Source organism: Solea senegalensis, linkage group LG17 (genome assembly GCF_019176455.1).
Source record: "Solea senegalensis isolate Sse05_10M linkage group LG17, IFAPA_SoseM_1, whole genome shotgun sequence".
Classification (NCBI taxonomy): Eukaryota; Metazoa; Chordata; class Actinopteri; order Pleuronectiformes; family Soleidae; genus Solea; species Solea senegalensis.
In genome coordinates, this window is record NC_058037.1 from 19,320,318 (window position 1) to 19,344,806 (window position 24,489).

Consider the following 24,489-nt stretch of genomic DNA (forward strand, 5'->3'; position numbering starts at 1 on the left):
AATATTATTTTCATCCTCAGTCCAGACAGAGTGACAGACGCACAGGGTCGCCCCCTGCTGGTCAGAGAGTCCTCTGAGTCTTGATAATCAGAGTGAAGTGGTCACAGCTGTTGATGCTGTTGATAATAATCCCGTGTGTGAGTGAATGAATGAGTGAATCTTCCTCCTGAAACCATGTGGTTCTTGATCTTCGTCTGTGTGTCCATGGGTAAACAAACATTCAAACCACAAATGTATTCTTTGTCCTCTGAATGATGATGATGAGGATGATGATAATCCTAATCCTAATCCTGATTTTGTTGACCTGTAGTTTGTGGCGTCCCCATAAAAAATCCACCACAGGACGACGTCGCTGCTGCCACAGGTTTGTTCTGTCTTTGTGTTTTTTAATCTTTTGCTGCAACATAAACTTCTCATTTATAATAAATTCTCCTTTAATGTCCACAGATAATGTCATCGCTGTGCAGGAGAAAATCCCTGCTGAGTCAAAAGGTGGATTTTTGTCTAGTTAATTCATTTAAGAAAAAAAAAAAAATATGGATGTGTCATTTCCATTTTAAATAACTTTTTCACATTTCGAAAAATGCTGACTTTTCTGCAGGTGTGAATGTTTCCGTGGAGCAGAATGCAGAAACCTTAGAGGGTAACCTTTTAACAAAAAGTTCACTGATTTTATATATAAAATCAATAAATGAAAAAATATATATATATATATATATATATATATATATATATATATAGTGTGTGTGTGTGTGTGTGTAAAATAACTGTTTCTGATTCTCACAGAGTTTCAAGATCACATTGTTCAAGAAGGAGACATTCTGATGCCGGTGAGTTCTGGAGAATTTCAAAATAAAGTGCCAAATAAGGCATCAGTGGACCAGCAACTCAACTCTCTCTGAGCTAAAATGGCTGTTTTTGTCAATGGACTCTGTTGTGGGAAAGTGAGTGGTTTACATAGTTTCTTTGTTAGGAAAAATACTTCTAGATATAAAGAGACATATCATGTGTGAACGTAGTGGCTGTGTTATCTGCGTTAGCTTGTGTGAGTGTTGTGTTGGCAATGCAAGTAAATGATGACTCCTCGCTTTGGGCTAATGCTAGAGCTAACTACTTCAACTGACATCAGCATTTACTTGCGTCTTTGTAGAGAGTATTGTGTGTGTGAAATTAGCTTCACAGCTACTGTGGCCACACCTTATTTTGGCTGAATAAAGCACAGAACATGACAGGGTTCCTTGAAAGTGTTTGAAAATCGCTTTAAATAGACATTGGGTCATTGAAAGTGCTTGAATTTTTGTGTAAGATTGAAGTGAAGTTGATATTTAGGTAAATGTTTCACGCCCTGCATTGCTTAATGTACATAGACCAGGACAATCGTTGAATCGTAATTACTAGCGGTGTTGTGGACACTGTCCACTGTCTCTCTCCGTCGTGAGATTCCGTGTAGAACAATGAGCGAGTAACGCTAAGAGAGCTAATTTTGCTTGGGGAAATGAAAATTCCAAGATGTCTCACCAAAGAAAAATGTACAAAGACTGACGTTGACCTGAAGGACAATCACTTGTCCAGATGCAGAGCGCAATGAAAGTGGACGCCATCATGGACGAAGACACTCTTAGAAGTCGTCCTCCCATCTTAAGCTCATTCTAGTCCTTGAATTTGATGTGAGGAACCCTGATATTAAGCCGACATGGATGTTCAGTATTGTACTGTATTTATTTTAAAGCCATTTTACACAAACGTAAATTAGTTTGAGGTAGTTGTGAATCTGTCGTTGTTGGCGGCCATTTTGTGTCGGTGACCTCTCGTCGTCCCAGTCTGTGATTATGTTCAAGTACAACAGACTGTGCCTTTTAATGTTTGCTTGTGTCCGCTACAGGAAGACAGGAATGCTGTGGAGACACTGTGGCTCGCCGGCATCGTCCCGTACGAGATCAGCAGTGAACTGGGTCAGTTTTTGTGTGTTTCCAGATCTCTTTCGTAACAAAAAGTGACAATTACTGATATTTGATGTTTTAAAAGCACCTCTGGGTTTGTCACAAAGCATTTTTTTTTTGTGAATTTGAAAACAGCCAATCGAGAGTGGGAGATCCAGACGGCGTTAAAAATGATTTCAGACGTCACATGCATTCGCTTCAGGAAACACACAAACGAGCCAAACTACGTCGTATTCAAGGACGGCAGAGGGTGAGTCTCTTGTTAAAGGGACAGTTTCAGGAAATTAAAAATATGAACTTAATATTTACATATAATTGTAAGATTTTTTTTTAAGTGTTAAACATGACTGCTAATTTAGCCTCTGAACAAAAGGCTCACTTATATCTGTCTAAGATTATGATATCTTAAGAACACATTTTTACTTGTTCCTCAAACGTTTCTTTTTTTTGTAAACTGTTCTCTCCCATATAAAAGTTCATGGAGAAAATCTGCGATTTTACAACACCGTTAACAGGAGTTGTTGATCCACTGCTGCCTCCATCGATATGTTCACACAGTCATTTTGTGACCTCAGTCACACGAGGCACCAGCAGCTCCTGTGTCCCTGTGAGCTAAAATCACTGATTTCCTCTGGACTGTGGTGTGGGACAGAGCGACAAACATACGTAATGTCACTGCGAGCTAGGCCTCGTGCTGGTTCTCGGTGCGGGGGAGCCAGCAGGGGGCGCACAGCACGAAGCTCACCTCGCACAACTAAAGTCGCTTCTCCGCAGCTGCGCGTCCTACGTCGGCTGCCGGGGAGGAGACCAGCCCATATTCTTCGCCCCGCACTGTGCCGTGGGGAACCTCTGCCACGAGATCATCCACGCGCTGGGACTGCACCACGAACACACGCGCAAGGACCGCGAGGACTTCATCTCTGTGCAGAAGCAGAACATCGTCCCAGGTGACAGAAGCACAGTCTGGATCAGGTCGACTGACTCTGTAAAAAAATGACTTTACATGAGATATGACTTATTTTGAAGGGAGAGAAAATAACTTCAAGGTGAAAGAGGGAGAAACTCTGAATCTGCCGTACGACGTTAACTCCATTATGCACTACGGACAGTAAGTATGAGAGATATGAAACGACAAGCTTTGTTTCCATGGTGGAGTGAAATCAAATGGTTCTATTCTTTTAATCGCAGGTTCTTCTTCAGTAAAAACGGTCTCCCCACTCTGGTGTCGAAGCAGAGCGGAGAAGAGATGGGTCAGAGGAAACATCTCAGTCCGCTGGACATAAAGAGACTCAACAAACTCTACCACTGTGGTAAATGAAGTCTGACATTTTAACAAGAAAATGTCTTCAATATGAAGTGTAATAACGAATAAAACTGACTTTCTTTCAGATTAACGGACGCGAATGAGCTTGACTGGTTTACAATGAGATTTAATAAAATTGCATCCAAGAAAACGAGCATGTTTTTAAATTGTTTTGTTTAAACCACTCACTTGACCACTTTATTAGGTACACCCGTTCAACTGCACTTTAACACAAATGTCTAATCACATGACAGGAACTCGAAACTGAGCGTCAGAATAAAGGAGCGGTGACTTTTAAAGGTCCAGTAAAAAGTAAACGTGAGGCGCAATTCACAATTATACTTAAAGAGCTGCACATAAAAACAGACTCCACCTCAAAACATGGTTTTAGGCACTTTAATTGTTTACATTTCGTCTCATATCAAACAGTTTTAAACTATAAATGGCTTTACAAAGAAAATGGAAGAACAAAAGTATAAAATTTGAAGGAAATTCAAAATGGCTGTACAGAAAATAGAATAAAACTGATTTATGGGCACAGTGCAATTTATACAAAGTTATGAAGGCACAGGGTGGATTAGGGCTTTTTTTTTTTAAGCAAATGTGAAAATTCATTTTATTTTTCACTTTGTTTTCAATAACATTTTCATGTCACCGTAATCCTCTACAAACAAGTGTGAAATGTATAAATGCACAACATTTCCCATTAGATTTAAACCATGAAGAACACAAGACAATGGCTCATAGAAGAATGAAAACAAATGTAAACAAGCAACTAACAAATAAGTGCATGGTGTTTAATGGCTGTGCAAACCTTCATTATCTCTATGAAAGCAGCAGCTAACGACACAGTGTGAACAATAGACGACGAAAACGATCACCTTACCTGTGAGACAGTTACACACCTGTGTGTGGTGAGTGGGAGGAGCCACGAGAACAAGCTGCCTGTCAACACTGACTCTGCTTTCACTGACCTCAACGACAATATCACACTACGCGTGCTTTCAGCTTTTAAAAGGTAAGAACGATCACTTTTTAAATTTAAATATTTGTAACGATAATCATTTCTTGGAAATGTGTCCTTTCGAGTGTTTGTTTTACTGTTAATTCTTTACAGCCTGTGAAATGGGAAAGAAATGTTTCTAAAATACATTTTAGAAAATACATCAGTCAGCTGCACATTTAAATGTTTTACTGCAAACTTCTCCAGCATATATACATATATGTATATGTATATATATGTATGTATATATATATACATATATACACACACACACATATGTATATATATGTATATATATATGTATATATGTATATATATGTGTATATATACATATATATTTGGCTTTTTTTGTCTCACTGATTCAACCACTGATTTCATGTGTCTGGCTACAGAATTTTAGCAAAAACAAAAAAATTCTGTCTTGTAGCTCAGATTTGCAAAACATTTATAGTATGTGATATTTATGTATAATATTGAACGAAAGGGCTGTAAAAAATAATATAAATGTATTTGGTGACCGCCCACTTGGTTGAGACCAAGTGACCACAGGTCAGTACGTCGGCTGTAAAGATTTTTTAAAGCTTCAAAAGGCTGCAAGTGGAAAATTAGACGCTTCTTTTCCAAGAGTTGTCTTTTTGCAACTAGAAGTGTCTCCCCCTGGTGGCTATGCACATTTCAAATCCCTTTACCTTAATTACTTTGGAAAAAACTGCACACTTGCACTAAATATCTATCTATGCTAGCTGACTAGTTAAGTATCTATCTGTTCTATTCTTACTTCCAGGTCCTCAACCAGCAAACCAAAAACTACATCTACATTTTATATATGCTCTACGGTCTCAACCCAAATAGGTTTAAAAGAATAAATAATAATGTTGTGATTCTCCATGTTTCTGATGTTCCTACAGTTTGCGATGTTTCATGGCTGCGTCGTCGCTGGTGTTCAGGCTGCACGACCGAGGTCCAGAGCTGGTGAGGGAGGTTCTCCTGGAGCGAGGATGGGAGGAGTACGACGGCGGAGAACGAGAGGAGAAGGACTGGAACCTCTACTGGCGCGGCTCTGCATTCCGCAGCTCGGAATATCACAACCTGTTGCCGTGGCAGCGCCTCAACCACCATCCCAAAACCATTGGCATTACACGCAAGGTACGATAATTCCTGAACGATCTGATGCGTTCAGTAAGTGTGTAGAGAACTCTGATGATGATGTGTGCTTTTCTTTTGAAGGACTTCCTGGCACGAAACCTGAGGCGAATGAGAGCCACGTGCGGTTCGTCTCTTTATGACTTCAGTCCCAACGCCTTCATCCTCCCCAACGACTACACCCGCTTTCTGACCGAATACAAGAAACTTCATGCGGCCAGTGGATCGTCCGTCTTCTGGATTTGTAAACCTGTGGATCTTTCTAGAGGAAGAGGGATCTTCATCTTCGAGGACATCAAAGACCTGGTGTACGACTGCTCTGTTATCGTACAGCGGTACGTCAGCGACCCTCTCCTTATCTCCGGCTACAAGTTTGACCTGAGGATCTACGTGTGCGTGAAGAGCTTCCACCCGCTCACCGTCTACGTTCACCAGGAGGGACTGGTGCGCTTCGCCACGGAGAAGTACAACCTGTCGTCCCTACACAACCTGTACGCTCACCTCACCAACACCAGCATCAACAAGCTCGGCCCGTTTTACAAAACCCAAAAGGAGAGAGTGGGCCAAGGATGCAAGTGGACGCTGAGCAAGTTCCGGCACTTTCTCCACAGCCAGCACATGGACGAGCTCCTTCTGTGGCAGAGGATCAACAACATCGTGACCCTGACGCTCCTCACCATTGCTCCGTCAGTCCCGTCCTGTCCAAACTGCGTGGAGCTGTTTGGTTTCGATATCCTCATTGACGCCAACTTCAAACCCTGGCTGCTGGAGGTCAACTACAGCCCGGCGCTGACTCTGGACTGCCAAGCGGACATCGCGGTCAAGAAAGGACTCGTTAGCGATCTGATCGATTTGATGAACTACACGTCGGCCGACGGTTTAAGAGAGAGAGCATATCAGAATCATGAATGCAAGAGCTCCTGTACTCTTCATAAATCTGCGCTCTCTGCGCTTCAAGAACCACATCTTCAGAGGACGACGGGAAACATCCAGTCCTCGCAAACCCGCACGCTACCTCCACTAAAACCTCTTCACCGCTCCAAGAACGTGAACCAGAGACAATCCAGACGAGACGCTTTTGGCACAAACTACCACAGACGCCTGCCTCCGGTTGATTTAAACAGGAGCAAAGTATTTACGACCACAGCGGTGAACAGAACTCACGCCGACAAGACTCTGAACCTGATATTTGACCCGCAGTCAAGGACAAACGAGTCAGTGGTGAACAGACACTTACGGCCAGGCCTTGTACCGTGGCTGAAGGATAACAGGAGTCTTCACGTGTCTGAGGTTTCAAACCCTGACAGCATTGAAACAGAAGCTGAGGGGAAGCTCTCAGGAATGTCAGACGTTTGCTCAAGGAAACCTGAGATCGCACAGAGGACGACGGGATTCAGACGCTCAGCTGTGTCCTGGAAACTCCCCAACATTTACAGGTATTTAACTCTACGTTACAGCTGTGTTTTCATACGTATGTAAGCGTAACAAGGTCTGATTGTCCAGCTTCAGATCTGTTTACATACAGAGCGGAACCATTCTTTGGGTTCTTTGGCTGGTAATAATCCATTGATTGTTCCCCTCTCTAAACCATGATGTTTTCACAGTGGGAGTCACGCATCAACCGCGGCGACTCCTCCTTCAGACGTAACCACAACAACGACGGGACAACGCGTCCCTCCGCTCAGAGTGGGAGACTTCATACGGACGTTCCCGTTCAACCGAGCCTCCCTGAAGGCCTCGCAGCACAAACTGGACGTGAAGAGCGTCGTACACGAGCTCCAGAAGACGACAGCTCGGCTGATATCACCGCAGTCGGACAAGACGAAGAACAGGAGAGAGGAAGAGGAGGAAGAGGAGAGGAGGACGATGGAATCAGACCATGAGGAAGAGTTTGATTCTCTGTTCTGGGGCCCGACGGATCCTCCGTTTATCAGTCAGAGCAGGTGACGTGACGGAAAGACGCAATTATGGGAAAAGATTTCACTCGAGACCTTTAACCTAAACCATAACCCTCAAAAAGACCTTAAAGTTGTGAGGATCAGACAACACAGTTCAGACTCTGTTTTCCTGTCCGTCAGTGTAAATGGTCCTCACCGTTCCGTCTGGGAACTCCCTCCTCCTAAAGTGGGAGGTGTGGATTTCTCTGTGACCATTGGGAAACTCCACCGTTTTCTCGCCGCACATGAATTAAAGACAAAAAAAAACAGTTTATGAGAAGATTGAGAATGTTCCAATGTATAAAATTCTTTTTATGGAGCATTCCAGTAGAAAGAAGTCCGATTGACCAAGTCAGAACGTCGCAGAAACCTCACGACCCTGAGACAGGCTACCAAGATGGCCGCCACTCGTACAAACACTGCTATGTTTACTGCCAATAACTTTGTTACTGTTCTTAAGTACTTCACATTTCTGGCAACTACATTTCCTCTATCGGTGTCACTCGTTACTACCAAGTAAAATCAGAAGAAGAAGAGTTGGTATTATGGTCTGTATTTATATAGAGCTTTTCTAGACTTGATGAACTGCTTTACACTACAGTTATCACACATTCACACACATGGGGTTAAAGTGTCTTTGCTCAAGAACACATTGACTAGTTGAGCCAGGAATTGAACCCACAACCTTCCAGTTGAAAGACTACTCGCCCTACCAAAATGACTTTTGATATGGACAGTAAATGTCATACTTTAACACTTTTACTTTAGTAATATTATTAAAAAAAAAGTCATTTTCTGTTAACATACTTTTACATGACTTTAAGGTACTTTATACAAGATTAGTTGCAGTTTTTTGGTGCAAAATATTTGTCGGAAAACTTGATTATCTGTCAGATACTGAAGATGAAACTGTTGACAGTAAAATTCACACACTGTACCTTTAACTCGCCTGTGTTTGGATCCATTATTAAACAGCTGATATCAGAACTCAGTGATATCACTATTGATTATTTATTGATGTCTGACTGGAGTCTCACGTTCGGCGCTATGTGGACGACGGTACCGTCGCTGAAGATTGTCGTCGTCTCGCTGCCTCCAGACTCCACGAACTTCAGGGTCTGGTCTGGAAATAAGATCTCTCGCCTCCCTCCAGGATGTCTCCACTCTTTGACATCATGGCGGACAGAGAGACATCACTGTGAGACACACTGTGACTGATGGTTTTTGTCCATTTACATTTGTCCACGTACCGATCTGTTTGTTGAGGAAGTGAAGAAGCTGCAGACCACACGGGTAGGACACGCGTGTGGTTTGTGACGCGGCATAGAAATGCACCTGTAACACAAAAGCTGTTTTTATATCCTAGTGAGGACACATCAGGGACATAAAGCACTCCCTAACCCCTTACTTTAAGTGCCTAACCCTAAAACCAGGTCTCAACCCCCAAAATCCCCTTAAAGAAGTGAGGAGCATCCAGGACGTCCTCACTCTGTATGGTTTATGACATTTCTTTGAAAAGGTCAAACAAAACACAAAGGTTTCAGTGAAGGAAACACAGAAGTCACCACTTTCCCGTCGCTCAGAATGTGTTTTTCGTCTCCGTTAAAGAACTTGACAGATTTAATCTTCTGCTCGTTCCTCGCGTTGTCACTGAAAGTCTCCGGTTTTCAGGTGTTTGACAGACGTCGATTCACCTGTGTTTTGGGTTTTTTGCTACATTATGTGATTTTTATTCTTTTAAATGTAACAACCACTGTTATTAATTTAAAAACATAATAAAACATTTATAAATATAATTTATAAAATGCTTCCATTTAGTCTGAAATGCATTTTTTAACATAAAACAGTCAAAAAAATAATTAACTGACACAAAAATGGACTGTATTTATTATTTATTGTTATTATGATTTTTGACTTTGCTGTGAACAAATCTTTGACACTGAAATAGTTATTTAATCCAATTATAAAATGCATCTGTTCCAGTTTTCATGTTGCAATTTGAATTTTTCAGGATTCTAAATTTACTTTTTTAAAGATGGCAAATTATCGTGACCCAAAAAAATCATTAAACCTTAATTTTATCTATGTCACATAAAATATTTACACACAAATCTTAACTAGAAGGTTGAAGGTTTAACATTTGGCAAATTTGTTTGAGGTACCTCAAAAATGCACCATCTTACAAGACAGAATAAACACATAAATAACTGTATATACACAGACAGTGGAGGTGAAATCAGGTGTGAGCAGTGACAGAAACATGATCCACTTCTTCATGAACATGTGATGAGGTCGGCACTTTGACACCGTCTTTTGTCCAAACTCATCAATTATTGCGGAGGCGCTTAAAAACCACTTAGCTCGTCTTTATATACGATGTGAATTATTCCACGGCTGCGAGATTTAAACGTGGAGACGCAAATGTGAAGAGTTACAGACGCCAACAAGAGTCACTGCAACACATTTTTAACAGCGGGAACGGGCATCGCCACGTGTTTGTCAGCTTGCTGTTGGAGTGGGTTTGGTGTTTCTTCATACAGCTGGTCTATAATTTATTCTTATGATAATAATAATGATGCCAATAATAATAATGATAATAATAATAATAATGATGATGATAATAATAATAATAATAATAATGATGATGATAATAATAATAATAATAATAATAACATGTAGTAAACCTGATAAAGTCACTGTCAAAAATATTTTTTTAAAGAAGTGGAAGGACTTCTATCATCTACCACCCTCACCAAGAAGAAGAACCACCAGGAAGAAGAAGAACCACCACCACCACCACCAGGAAGTAGAGGAACAACCAAGAAGAAGAAGCACCAGGAAGTAGAGGAACAACCAAGAAGAAGAAGAAGAAGAACCACCCCCACCAAGAAGAAGAACCACCAGAAAGTAGAGGAACAACCAAGAAGAGAAGAGGAAAGAAGAAGAACCACTCCACCAGAAGAAGAAGAACCACCCTCAAGAAGAAACCAAACCACCACCAAGAAGAAGAACTACCAGGAAGTAGAGTCAAGCAAGAAAGAACCACCACCAGAAGAAGAAGAACCACCCACCAAGAAGAAGAACCACCAGGAAGTAGAGGAACAACCAAGAAGAAGAACCACCAATAAGAAGAACCACTCCACCAAGAAGAAGAAGAACCACCACCACCAAGAAGAAGAAGAACCACCCCACCAAGAAGAAGAACCACCAGAAAGTAGAGGAACAACCAAGAAGAAGAAGCACCAGGAAGAAGAAGAACCACCACCACCACCAAGAAGAAGAACCACCAGGAAATAGAGGAACAACCAGGAAGAAGAACCACTCCCACCAAGAAGAAGAAGAACCACCACCAATAAGAACCATTAGTGGAAAAAACAAGACATTTGAGAAACATTTTCTGAACCAAACAATGAATCAGTTGATCGATAAAATAAGTGACAGATGAGCATGAGTTTATTTGAATGTAAAGCCCACTGAGTCCAGTAGAGGGCAGCACAGCTACATTCTTTCTAACATCTGCAGCAGCAGGTGAATCATCTCACACACACATTAATCATTACAGTACATTTCCTCACATTCAAAGCCATTAAAGGTTGATTTCCTGAGAGTCTGCTGAGCCTAAATGAACCCAGTTTTTTGGTGCTTGTGTCAGTCTCCTTCTTTTTGTCTTTCCTTCCTTCCAGACTTTGAATTTCCTGCACAAAGTCGGTGTTTAGTGTCAGACTCTCGCTCTTTAATCCTCGGCTTTGTCAGAACTTCAGTGGTCACATGACGCTGAGACTGAACTCTGCTGAACCTCACGTTAAAGTGAGCTGACAGCAGGCGTCCACGCTCCGTTCCTGACATGAATTATTCTTTTGTTCCGCGCACAGACGACCTTATACGGCAGCTTTTTAACGATGCTATCGCAGAGAACGTGCGTCTGCACACGAGCAGGTGATTTTTGATCGTATCACAGAGTCAGATTTGAAATAAAACCTCAAAGAAAAACAAAGTTTCAGCCTCTGAGGGAAGTTGGTTTTAGATAAACTTTAAAGAACTTTGTTTATCTCGTTCTTTCACTGAACTAAACACGAGTGAGAAAATGGTTAAATCTCTGCAGATAAAAGCAAACATTTCTCTTCCTGTGAATGTTTTTCACCAAAGTCACTTTATTGATAAAGATTGTGTGTTTTATTACTTATAGTTTTTGGAGCAGTGTTTTATTTTCCTGATACTTTGCTGTCGTTAAAGTTCATTTTATTGTATTAAAAAAACAAACTATTTTAAACATATAATGACACTTTTACTGAATCATTGTAATGTATTTATTTGTAACTTTTGATGGAAACGTGGTAAAGCTAATATTAAGGATGTAACTTTTTATAATTACATGGCAAACTAATGTTAAGGTTAAAAACAGGGGAACATGAGGATATGTTTGCGGTAGTCTTATTTTCTTGATCTCTGACTGCTGCTGGGATCATTAAAGTCCATTGATTGTGCCAAAAACTGCCTTTTGTAAGCTTTACTTTATACATTTATTGTATTTGTAGTAATTTTGAATGGTGAAATAGTAAAGCTAATGTTAAGGGTTGAAAAAAAAGGAAGATGAGGATGTGACACGTATTTTTAAGCTCTAAATTACTGAATCATTTTAATATTTATATTATTAAAGGTATGATGAAGTTATGTTGATGTGATTTGAGCAGAAAAAAAAGGAACATAAAAGTTTAAAGATACCTCTTTTTCTAACTGCAGCTTCTGAGAGCGTGTTGGTGCGGTGCACCTATTGGCCAGGAGAGGGCGCTGTGGTGCGGCTGAGTTTCCTTCTTGGCTCAGAGTTTTCTCTCATCATCAGCTCGTGGAGCTGTCGATTCACTTCAGACCATTCGCTTTCTCTCTGTTTGGACACACACACACACACACACACACATGTGTTCACTCAAACCAGTGGGAGTCTGTGTGTAAATGTTTGTACAAAATTATTTACGCATTTTCACTCATTTTAACGGCTCAGTGTTGCACCTGAAGACTGACGACAGAAAACAGTTCATTTAAGTCCAAACAAAAGTGACAGCACCGACGTTTTCGCGTCATTCTGAAAAACATACATTTTTGGATTTGGTAGCAATTCAAAGTGTAAAACCACAACTTTTTTGTCACGACTATCTAACGTCGTATGTAAAAGGTTCTGTGATCTATAAGAAAACATTAATTAATCTGAACGGTTTTAAACAAAATCACAATTCATTCAAGTTCCAAACACGCAGCAAAAGCTTCCTATGTCTGCTGTCAGCCATGTTTGTTCTGGCTAACGCTTATGCTAACGTCCTGTTCACTGCTGCGTTAGCATCTCGCCTTCTTCTGGGCCGTAATCGTAATTAAAACACAAGATTCCACTAATTCCACAGCCCTAACGTGAAATATATACTGTATATATGTATACATAGGGGAAGATGAGGATGATTTTCATGGAAACATGGTAAAGCTATTTTTTAAAAGACTAAAACAGGGAAGATGGGGATATGTTTGTGGTGTCGTGTTATTTTCTTGATATTTCGCTGCTACTGGCATCAATAAAGTTCATTTATCATCCAAAAAAACATACTTTTCAAATATTTAATCACACTTTTACTTGATAATAAAATGGTATAGTTAGTGTTAATAATTAAAACAGAGAAGATGAGGACACATTTGTTGAATAGTTATAATTTCTTGATATTTCACAGCTGCTGGATTCAATACATTTATTAATTAAATTAAATTGAATTAAATGACAATAAATTAATTTGTTGTCAAAAAAATGGCTTTTTAAAACATTGTACAGATCATTACTTTTTAAAAACTCCAGACTCTCAATATCATTTATTCTATCAATCAGATCTTGTAAATGATAAATTTTAAAGTGTTAAAATAAATGCAAAATAATAACCATTATTAATGGGAATGGTGTGAATCGCCACCTTCTTTAACCGCTCACAGGTTTATTTATTGTGCACTTTAATGTAAGGATTTCACAGACAGTGACTTTATCAGGTTGAGTAGCTTGTGAAAACGTCTCTGAAGAAGAAGATTATCTTAATTTCTTCCTTCACTGTGTCACTAATAACAACTCGGCCCCGCCTTTTACCTGCTGCTGCTTTGTAACGCTGTAAAACCTCAACAGGTAATAAAAGCTGAGATTGATTTATGTCCAACAAAAATACACCTGAGCTACGAGCTATGCTAAACTGTGTCTCTACTCCATGTGGACGTGCGTGGAATCTGACAGCTCTGGCTTCGTTTCCTCACTCCTCCTTTTCAAATCCAGTGTTTCCAATGTTGAACTTACATCTGTCAAAGAAGAGCAGCTTTTTCCTCTCCCTCTCTTTCTCTTTCAGAGTTTTTCACAGCAGCCGCGCTCAAGAGGAGACTTGTCCACATCTGTCTTGCAGAATGTGTGTGTGGTGAAAATGGGAGTGGCAGACGTTTAAAAGGTGACACAAACAATGCTGTCATGATTCCAGGGAAATCAGCTGTTGTCACATGCTGTAAAATGTGACGGAATTTGCAGTAATATTCTCAATATAAAATTCTGAGAAATTTTGTAAATTCCCTAAACGTTGAGTGAAAGTGAACTCTTTGGGGTTTTTTTTTGTTTTGTTTTTTTACAAATTTGAAAGAATCCCTCCAGACATTCTTTAGAAATCGTGTTCTCTATAGTTGGACCGACGTGCAGACAGAAAAACCCATTAACATAATGTCTAAAGTTGAGGGAACAAATCGCATTTAAGGTCGTATTCCCACCAAATAGTCTCCGCTAGACTCAGTCCAAGCAAAGCTGGTGTGAATACGACATAAATGGATTTTCCAGCCAAATTTACTCTCTGGCGTCACTATTTCACGTCTCCTCACAGTGGCGCCTATCACCACAGGAATGAAGGTAATGTGAACAGAAGTTAGAGAAGAAGAGACTGACACTTTGCTGATACTTTACTTGGCTGGTGATGTTGAACTAAATCCTGGGCCTCAATCTTTAACTGGATTAGTCCCACGATTAGCTGGACTACCTCCAGTGCTAGCTGGGCCTCTATCTCAGCTAGTGGGGCTAACATCACTGCCAGCTATGCCTCCACTTCTACTAGCAGGGCTTCCACCTCTGCTAGCTGGGCCTCCACCTTTGCTGCCTGGGTCTCCATTTCTGCTGCCTAGGCCCCCACCTCAGCTAGCTGGTCCTCCACCTCTGCTACCTGGGTCTCCATTTCTGCTGCCTAGGCCCCCACCTCAGCTAGCTGGACCCCCAACTCTGCTGCCTGGACCTCCATCTCTGGTGCATGGACCTCCATCTCTGCTGCCTGGGCCCTCACCTAAGCTAGCTGGACCTCCACCTCTGTTGTCTGGGCCTCCATCTCTGCTGCCTGGACCTCCATCTTTGCTGCCTGGACCTCATTCTCTGCTGCCTGGACCTCCATCTCTGCTGCCTGGACCCCCACCTCAGCTAGTTGAACCTCCACCCATGCTGCCTGGGCCTCCACCTCAGCTAGCCAGGACTCCGACTCCTTCAAAGACTCCACTTTTTATGTTTGTCTGAGACCTGGCTAAGTATACAGTATCTATAGGAAAGACGGGTGGGAAATCGGGGTGTAGGGGTAATGTTCTATGTAAGGGAACACTTAAAGTGCAAACAGATAGACTGGGTCTGTGTACAAAACCTTGAATGTATCGGTCTTAAAATCTCCACAAATGTGGATAACATTGATTGGGATGTATAAACCTCCATCAGCCCCTAATGCTTTCTATGCAGAACTTCAGGCTCTACTTAAGGAATGTGACACGAAAAATGAAGTTATCGTGCTTGGAGATTTAAATATTAACTAGCTTGACAAAACGAAACGACAGTTAAAATCACTATTAACTAATTTTAACTTTACTCCTACTTAAAATAGAGTTATGGATAAAAAATATGTTACTTTGAGGATTAATATGTGTTATAAATGTTTTTTATTTTCTTTTATTGTGAAATGACTGAAAGTGACCAACTCCTTAGGTCCTACTAGGCCAACTACTTTGTCTGAAACATGCATAAATCTTGTATTTTCCGAGAGAATTCAAGACGTTCAATATGATCACAGGTCTGTCAGACCACAATTTCATTCTATTCTTAAGAAAGATATCTAAAATTAGATTTTCCTGTACTAAGAAAACAATATTAGAGCAGGTGAGAGTACCAAGGAGGGAGATCCCAAATTTGACACAGGCGCTAAACAATATCAATTGGGATAATTATCTCACCCATAATCATGTTAGTGGTAACTATACTGTATTCATGACACACAGTATCTGCATTTACCAGAAAAACTAAAGTAAAACCATCAAAAAAGAATCACCTCCCGTGGCTAAATAAAACCATACTTGAGTCAGCAAAATGATATTTTGATACTATGATCATGTCACACATGTCCTACTGTGTAACAAGTTGGGCATCGGCCTGTAAGACGACACTAAAGCCGATTGAAACAGTTTATAAACAAGCTCTGAAAGTATTAGATAGAAACCAAAAACGCATCATCATTGTCAGATATTAAAAAAACATGAGCGCTTAAACTGGGACAACACTGTTAAATACATCGACGCCATCTCGATTTACAAAATCTTCCATCACAAAGCAACTCCTCCATTACAAGAATTTGTAAACAGATCAACAAGAGCTGGTACTAGAGGTGACTGTGTAGTTCCTCTTAGAAAGAGGCCTTTGGTCAAGCCACTTTTTCTGTCCGTGCATCTCACACCTGGAATTTAATACGTGAACTCCCCACCCTGACCTCTTTCACCAAACATCTTAAAGCTTGGCTATTGGAAGAACAACGCTGCTGCCACAAACATGCCTAAACGTGTATATTTATTTAATATTAACTAACTGCTGGGGTACCTTTTACTACTTTTACCTTTTAAGACTAATTGTTCTACTTGGCAATGTTGTTTTATTAATCCTTTGTTAACATCAACCTGCCGAAGGGACTAAAGTTGGAAATTAGCCGTTGGCTATAATCTTGCATATTTACATGTATATGTCCATTAATATGTATTGTCCCTATTTTAAATAAATAAACTCTAAACTCTAATACAGGAAGTGGCTGTCACTACCTCATCAGAGCCAGAAACCCCTTACCCTTAAGGTGTATGTATTAAAACAAAATATAAAATAATCTCATTTGATGTTTTCTTAATGGTTTAGTGTTTTCTTAACGTTTAGTGTTTTCCTAACGTTTTCTTAACGTTTTAGTGTTGTCTTAATGTTTTAGTGTTTTCTAAATATTTTTATGTTTTCTTAATACTTTAGTGTTTTCTTAACGTTTAGTGTTTTCATAATGTTTTTGTGTTTTCATAACGTTTTTGTGTTTTCATAAAGTTTAGTGTTTTCCTAACGTTTTCTTAACAATTTCGTGTTTTCAAAACGTTTTTGTGTTTTCATAACATTTTCTTAACATTTTAGCGTTTTCATAACGTTTAGTGTTTCGTTAATGCTGTGGTGTTTGACACTCAAAATAACCCTCAATGGAAAAGTAAAATCTACTGCTAAAAAACAACAGCCATTTGTCTGCGCCCGCCCCTGCTCTGCTGCTGTATATGCAAAAAAACGCTCCCCCAGTCAGGTCTGATGGTTTTGCCTCTTTTCAGAAAAAGGAACGCAGCAAACAAATTACTTCATGTTGTTTGTACAAACCAATATTAACAAAAGTTTCACACAGTGGGTTTTAAGTTAAAAGCTGGAAACAACTCTGCAATTTTATGAGGCGACCCCGCCAGAATAAAATCTCCTGTGACTGGAGCCCGAGCCAGACTCTGGAAAAAACTGCTGTACTTTTATGGAAGTATTGTTGGAGAACAATGTTATTGTCATGGAAACAGCAGTGACAGAGTCAGTTCTACAGTCTCTGCTGCAGTGGTGACATTTATCATTTATTACTGAAGCAGATTATTTATTACACGGCAGTTTTTCACCTGATCTCGTCTGTGAGGAATGAAACTGTGTGTGTGTGTGTGTGTGTGTGTGTGTGTGAGAGAGAGAGAGCACTGGTGTTGTGAAACAGGCTCCATGATGTCATGAGAAACACTGCACGTTGTGAAGCAACACTTTTGGACTTTGACAGCTGCCAAAACAAAGGAAAACCACTGAAAATAAAAAAAATAATACAATGAATTTCAAGTTCCGTGGGTTCCACATACAAGTCAAACCACAACCACTACAAAATGTAGTCAATTAGTTCGTTAGTTGGTCACTTTCAGTCATTTCACAATAAAAGAAAATATAAAAACATAAAAGATGTCCCATTAATAATTTAAAAAATGACCAAATTTTACTCTTCTGACAATCTCCTACCTCACTTTTTAGCAAATATTAATCCTCAAAGTAACATATTTTTTATCCATAACTCTATTTTTTAGATAGATTTGACCTTTTATTGACACACATTTGCTTCTTATGTTAGTCATTGCCCCTATTTTTACAAGCTCATATCTGCTGTCTTTATAATAGTATATGGGACACTTTGTACGAACTGTCCAGGGTGTACCACTGGAGTCTCTGGAGCGGACCTGATATTACATTTGAGTTTCAGACCTGATCTTCCCTCAGTGCCAGTTTGTGTCGATTCCTCACGTCTTCACACTCATCACTGTCGAACAGGGAGTTTCCTCCTGTGCAGCTGCTCTTTGCCTTTTCTCTGCAAACAAAGGAAGGAATTTAAAAACGTAGAACACACACACACACACACAAGACGAGGTGTACACTGTAATGTTTGCTAGGGGCCACGGGCTAAGGAGGCCCCTGAGAAAAAGCAGATTCTTACTAATGCTGATATTTGATTAGAAAACGGTTTATTTCTGTCAGAGGGATAACTCAACAGTTTAACCAACCTGACTCAAAAGCTAAGGATGTTTGTGGCCTCAACATTGATTTTTTAAAACTTCATAAAGATGCATTAATCTTACCTATAACTCATCTTTTAAAGTTATTTTTTAAACAAAATGTTGTGCCATCCGCAAGAAAGCTTGCTGTAGTGTAACTGAAATGGCAAACTATCGACCAATCAGCATTCTCCCCACTATCTCGAAGATTGCAGAAAAATGGGTGGCAAAGAAACTGAATGAACATCTAAACTCTGAACACACATCCCTACATCCAATGCAGTTCGCAAACATCACTCCACAAAGTCTGCAAATAGTATTTTTGATGAAAAAGTCAAAAGTCGTCTTGACAAGCATGCCTGCGTAGGCGATGTCTTTCTAGACCTCAAGAAGGCTCTTGAAACTGTCGACCACCAAATTCTTTTATCCAAACTGACCCGTTCTCTCACCAGAGGCGCTGCTTTGGTTCGAGTCTTACTTGTGTGTCCCTGTCTGGCACCAACTCAGCATACCTTAGCTGCCCAGCAGGGGTCCCCCAGGGCAGTATTTTAGGGCCCATTCTATTTAGTATTTTTATAAATGATCTTCAAGTGTTAATATCCAAATGTACGTAGATGATGCTGTTATTTTCACACATGACAAAAATCCCCAGGAAGCCTCCCAACTGTTGACAGCAACTATGACCAATGTGCAGAACTGGGTCAAGAAATCTAATTTACAACTTAATGCAAAGAGGCCAATTGAACTCAAATGATCAAACATTTTTCCTGAAGGAGTTGAACTTGACTTGGTCAAAGAGTTTAAATACCTTGGTCTAACTCTGGACCCAATATTAACTTTTAAAAACCATATCAAACGACTCAAAAAAACAGTAAGCTATAATGTACAAAACTTTAAACAAGTAAGACCTTTTTTGTTCCTCTATGCTGCTAAAATGTTTTTGCACTTGTTGATTCTCTCGCACATTGAATACTGTGTAACTTCCTGGTCACTTGCTGCTTGCACAACGCTCAAACCCATTGAATCACTTTTTAAAAAAGGGCCGTAGCTCACGAAGACTGCGAGGTGCCATGCAGGTGCACTACTTTTGGACGGTCCACATTTTCAGTTATTGGAACTACATATTGGAATGATTTACCCCTCGACAATCATATGTCTCCTTCAAATTCCATCTGAAAAACTGGATGAATGAAAACCAGACCTGCCTTCATCAGTAGATTGTCCACATAGTGTTGTTTTGTTTCTGCTTTTTTGTTTTTGTTCTATCTTCTGTCAAATGTCTATTGTAACCTGCCTAGGGACTACAGATTAGCATTAGCACAGAACAATTAGCATTGTTGCTATAATGTGGCATATTTACATCCTCAATTGTTGAAGATGTTCATCAATATGCATTGTCCCTATCAAATAAACAAAAATTATAATATTATAATTATAATATTTGTGTTGCAATAAAAGGAAATGTGTGATAACTAAGGTACATAACTGCACGTTATGGGATGTCAAAGTCAATTAAAGAAGGGGCCTGAAATGAAAGATGTGTCATGTATGATTTAAATCATGGAATAACCTCAGAAGAGCTAAAGTTCCACAGGGCTCAGTGCTCGGACCGATAATCTTCACCCTATACATGCTTTCAATTAGGCAACATTTTTCACAACATACACTTCCGTTGCTATGGATGTATGATTTAAATCATGGAGTAACTTCAGAAGAGCAAAATATAAAAGAACATAAAAGCAGGAGAGCAGTTAATGTTATTGTAATGTAGGGGTGTCAAACTCATTTTTGTTCAGGGGCCACATACAGCACAATTTGATCTCAAGGGGGCCGGACCAGTAAAAATAGCAAAATAATAGAATAATAGCCTAAGAACAACAAGAACTCCTATGTTTTTTCTCCTTTGTTTTACATTTAATGAAGGATAATTTTACAAAACATGAAATTTCTTGAGAAATATAAGTGCAATTTCAACAATATCATGCCTAAATTTATGTGGCCTTTAAGAAAAAAAAAAAATTGCTTTAGTCTGACTAAGACGACTCACATGTTCGTGCCAACACTTTATCTTAGTTTAATCGAGGCTGATGAGGTAACTTTTTTTTTCGCTTGTACTTAAACGATAAACCAAATTAAAACTTTGACGTGATGATGAGGAATTCAAAACAGAGATAAGAATTCATCCTGTGAGCCTGAAATAATGTTTTTATCTGCCTTTAAAAATGTTGGGGGGTGGAGGGGGGTTCTGGAGCAAAACTTTAGGCTACATTGATCTTGATCTTGTGGCATGAGCAAAAAAAACACCCAACTGAAAATAAAAAAGATAATAAACCACAGAAGAAGATTAAACTGGTCATGACACACACTCACTTCCTGGCAAAGGCAGAGGTGTTTAGATGAAGCAGATTATTCATCACTTCATATCATGGCAGTGCCAAGATATAAAACATCTATTTCACAAGAAACTGGACAACAAGTGTGTGTTTTTTTACCTGTGAAATCCCCACAATGTCCACATGACCGGTTTATCTGGAACGTCATGCTTTGCTTTTGAAAACCTACAAGTAAAAAAACACACAGAAAAGAAAAGGTAAATACATAGACGAACAAATTTTACTTAAACTTTCAGATCATTGGACGAAGAACAAAGGTGGAAAATTTGTGCGACAAATCGTCTCAAATTTTTTTTAGCAGAGGAAGACGAGATGATGCATTACTTACCAGAAATGGACAGGTGAATGACAAGTGATGAGGACAGGTGATGAGACAGGTGATGACGAGGACGTGAATGACAGGTGAGTGATGAGGACAGGTGAATGACGAGGACAGGTGAATTGGCGTTAATTAAGGTCCATGGGTGAGTGGCATACATATTTTATTTTGTCAGCACTTGATTTGTAATGTGAGATTTGTGTTCCCTTGTCCTTTTTGCACGACACAAGAAAGAGCCCTGTTAAAAAAGTAACATTTTTAGACCAGTACTTTTACTGGAAAAATGCTATCAAAACATCTACTTTTACTTGAGTAGAATATTTCAGCACTCTTTCCACCTCTGTAACAAATATTCTGAGGAGATGTTGAACACACACTGTGGGTCAAATTACCATTATTTGTGTTGGAGGCGGAGGGAGACGATTGTTGTCCAGATCCAAGTTTCTGGTCTTGCTTCACTTTCCATTTCACTGCTGAGTTTAAATGGGAATCCCGAGGGCCGGAGTAGAGTGGGAGAAATGGGAGCTTGGGAAAGTGGTGACACTGCGAGAGTGGGTTATCTTCATCCTCATAGTCACAGCTGCGGCTGATGAAGACACCTGAGCTTCTTACATTGGAATCTGTGGGAAACAAAGTGCGTTTCAAAGCTGTTTAATCTCTGCTTGTGCTATGTTGTCCCTGCCGAGGCTTGTTCTTGACCTTTGCCCCAGTGAGAGTTTGAAGTGCCATTTCCTCGTCTTGGCCACAGAGGGAAATGTGTTTCCGTTTCATCGCAGCTTGTGGACAGAGTTTCCACGTCGGGGCTTGAGACACTGTCCATGTTGTGGTCGGAATCCCTGCTTTTAAACCAACAGCGACTTCCTGGTTCCTGCAGACCCGAGGGGGAACTAAATCAGGTCCAGCGCTGATGAGATGTTTGGGTGTCCAGACGTGTGGGTGTCTCTGCTGGACACGCAGTTCCCACCGTAACATTTCCCCGTGAGAGAATTGACTCTCACCTTTCACCTCGACTTTTCCTCCTGCAGCTTCCATTTCTTCATGTTTAACCCTTCTGTCTTCTGTCTCACTGTGTCCTTCTCGTCCCACGGGGGACTTGTTATCTCCGTCACCCCGAAGCAGGAAAAGAGTCTGCGCTCGGTCATGAACCTTGGAGATGTCCTCAGTCTGAATTCTTCTCAGTTCTTGTAAGGTCCTCAACTCGTGGCCACGCTCACTTTGAAAGGTCACAACCTTGAAGGCTTCACGCCGGGTTTGTCCGTCTCCACAGACCAAACATGGAACAGAGGACATTCTCTGGACGCCAGAGGTCAGTGGCGTCCTGCTGGGCTGCTGCGGGTGCAGGGAAGACGTCCTCTGGAGCTCCCACTGATCCGTGACCTGCAAATTATTTCTGTCCATCCTGGAAGCATTCTCACTCTTCTGCATGGGGGACAAATGTCTTTCTCTGGACTCAGAAGATACAATACCTCCAGGACGTGCTTCACTACAGAGGGACATACTGTGTCCCGGTGTATTTCAGTCCCTGCGACACATGAGCAGAAAACAATACAGGGAATTTTGTAATAATGTGGTTTTAAATAAAGTATAAAAAAATTCCACTTCAAATAAGTCCCGGTCATGAAGTAATGACGGACAAACAGCCTGGGTTAGTCAGTGATAAGTCACATTTAATGAAGTAGCCCAGGAAGTGTGAGGAAATACAGTGACACTCACACGTTGACTAATCATTAACACAGTAACTTCATCATTCAAGTAATTTAATAACAATATTCTGTTAAAGTTTAAAATACAGCAATGAAGTTGTAAAACCAAATAAGATTTATTGTATTTACTGCGTTGTATAAGGCTGTAAAAAAAACAATACGACAATTCCTGGAAAAAGAAAATCCTTCCGAAAATAGAATAGCATTTTTGAGTTACTAAACGCTATGACATGCCGAAACTTGCATCAAATTTCACAAAACTTGGTGGAAACATGTCCCAGCACAAGACAAACAAAAAAGTCTATTAGGACCATGGAGTCAACTCAACAGGAAGTTGACCATTTTGAATTTAGCGTCCATCTTGTTGAATTTTCATGTTTGGTAAATGAACAAACTCGTCTGAGCACGTTAATCGTACCGTGATAAAAAAAATTGTAAATTTGTAGTTGACACATCGAAGATAGAAAGTTACAAAAAGGTTTCGCTGATTCAAAGGTTTGTGGCCACGGCAACCATTGGGATTTCGGCGAATTTCGACCACGAAACAGGAAGTGGCCCCGTAACTTTGCCGTACATTGACCGATCGGCTCAAAACTTCATACGTGACACAAGAGACCAACCTCGAACACTTCTACGGACATTAAGTTGACCCAACAGGAAGCCAGCCATTTTTAATTTATCTGCGATTTCGCTCCAAAACAGGAAGTGCCCTGTAACTTTGCTGTACATTGACCGATCTGCGCAAAACTTCACACGTGAGATGAGAGACTCAGCCCCAGAAAACATCAGCACATGAAAACTGAGGAAAAGGTCATAGCGCCACCTGCTGGCAGAGAAGTGGCTGTGAGGGCCCGCACAATGCAGCTGTAATTATGCATCATATTTCAGCTATAATTATTGCAAAAGACACAAAAACAGAGGTTAAATTTGGATTAAAAATATTGATAATCTTTCCCACGATGACCGTTGAGGTGATTGATTGACGGTGTCAGTTTACAGCAGCAGAGGAAACATTATAGTGTCCTCTGGGATTATGGGATAATCCCCAAACTCTGCCCTGGTTATTTTTGGGACGTGGAGACTGAGACGTTTGGGAGCCCCTGCTTTAGTACGAGTGGGTAACATATGGATTTCACTGTGTAACGCAGAAAGAATCTGCAGGTGCAGGAGAAAAAGATTCACATGTGAGTGAACGTGTGTTAAACCTCTCACGCTGCTGTGAGATACTGAACGCACAGATGAAAGGGTGAAAAACGCTGCAGGGCGCCGTGATTTACAGTCGTCAGCACAAGTTCGCGGAGTCACAGGTTGGTTTGACAATCCCGAGCACAGGCGTGCGATTGTTGACGTGATTGACAGGCGGCGAAACGCTCGTCGGCTCTGAACTCTGGCGTAAACTAACCATAATTACAGCTTTTGTTATAATTATCATCATTAGTCTGAATAATCACCACCATCAGAGAGGTTTAATGGTTTTCACTGTCGTTGATTTGACCTTGTGACCAACTTTCTGCTGAAGTGCACAAAAGTAACTGAAAAATACATTTAAAAAAAGACTGATATCGGAAGAGTTTGCGATATCGGCATTGGTATTGGACATAAAAGTGGTATTAAGCCATCCAAATCAATTTGTCTACATCTCTATGTAATATATGTTAAAATAAGCTTATTTAACAAACGTTTTTTGACAATGTTGGTGTTTTTACCCCATCTGTTGACATAACTTTATATGTTAAAATAAGCTTATTTAACAAACGTTTTTTGACAATGTTGGTGTTTTTACCCCATCTGTTGACATAACTTTATATCGTGATATGGAACTAATGTTCTCTATTATTGTTTTATCCGTTTGTTAAAGACATGTAAAAGTACAAAACTA

At 40.2% G+C, this 24,489-nt stretch overlaps 3 protein-coding genes across 11 annotated transcripts in view; 2 read left to right on the forward strand and 1 right to left on the reverse strand.

Moving 5' to 3' along the window:
- Nucleotides 1-68: 68 nt before the first annotated feature.
- Nucleotides 69-3,394, forward strand: LOC122783792 (zinc metalloproteinase nas-14-like). The gene is made up of 11 exons (XM_044048634.1): nt 69-208; nt 311-364; nt 448-492; nt 602-643; nt 787-830; nt 1,883-1,952; nt 2,076-2,190; nt 2,715-2,887; nt 2,967-3,048; nt 3,129-3,250; nt 3,330-3,394. Exons 1-11 carry the CDS (start codon nt 175-177, stop codon nt 3,332-3,334), a joined length of 786 nt encoding a protein of 261 aa, XP_043904569.1. The 5' UTR covers nt 69-174; the 3' UTR covers nt 3,335-3,394.
- A 1,619-nt stretch (nt 3,395-5,013) lies between these two features.
- ttll2 (tubulin tyrosine ligase-like family, member 2) lies at nt 5,014-7,833 on the forward strand. The gene is made up of 3 exons (XM_044049828.1): nt 5,014-5,392; nt 5,474-6,864; nt 6,994-7,833. Exons 1-3 carry the CDS (start codon nt 5,168-5,170, stop codon nt 7,334-7,336), a joined length of 1,959 nt encoding a protein of 652 aa, XP_043905763.1. The 5' UTR covers nt 5,014-5,167; the 3' UTR covers nt 7,337-7,833.
- Nucleotides 7,834-8,112: 279 nt separating this feature from the next.
- LOC122783710 overlaps nt 8,113-24,489 on the reverse strand; it is a 43,994-nt gene continuing 27,617 nt past the window's right edge. For 3 of the 9 annotated variants that reach the window (XR_006362072.1, XR_006362074.1, XR_006362076.1), the window contains 6 exons: nt 21,300-22,429; nt 20,688-20,753; nt 17,909-18,011; nt 12,049-12,208; nt 8,577-8,661; nt 8,113-8,491 (listed from right to left, as the gene is read on the reverse strand). Coding sequence is in view for 3 of the 9 variants with exons in the window: in XM_044048506.1 (XP_043904441.1) it covers nt 21,559-22,404 (846 nt within the window). In the remaining 6 variants the exon portion in view is untranslated. Of the gene's footprint in view, nt 8,492-8,576; nt 8,662-12,048; nt 12,209-17,908; nt 18,012-20,687; nt 20,754-21,151; nt 22,430-24,489 lie in introns of those variants that run through there. The other 6 variants (XR_006362077.1, XM_044048508.1, XR_006362073.1 and 3 more) reach the window with 5 other exon arrangements.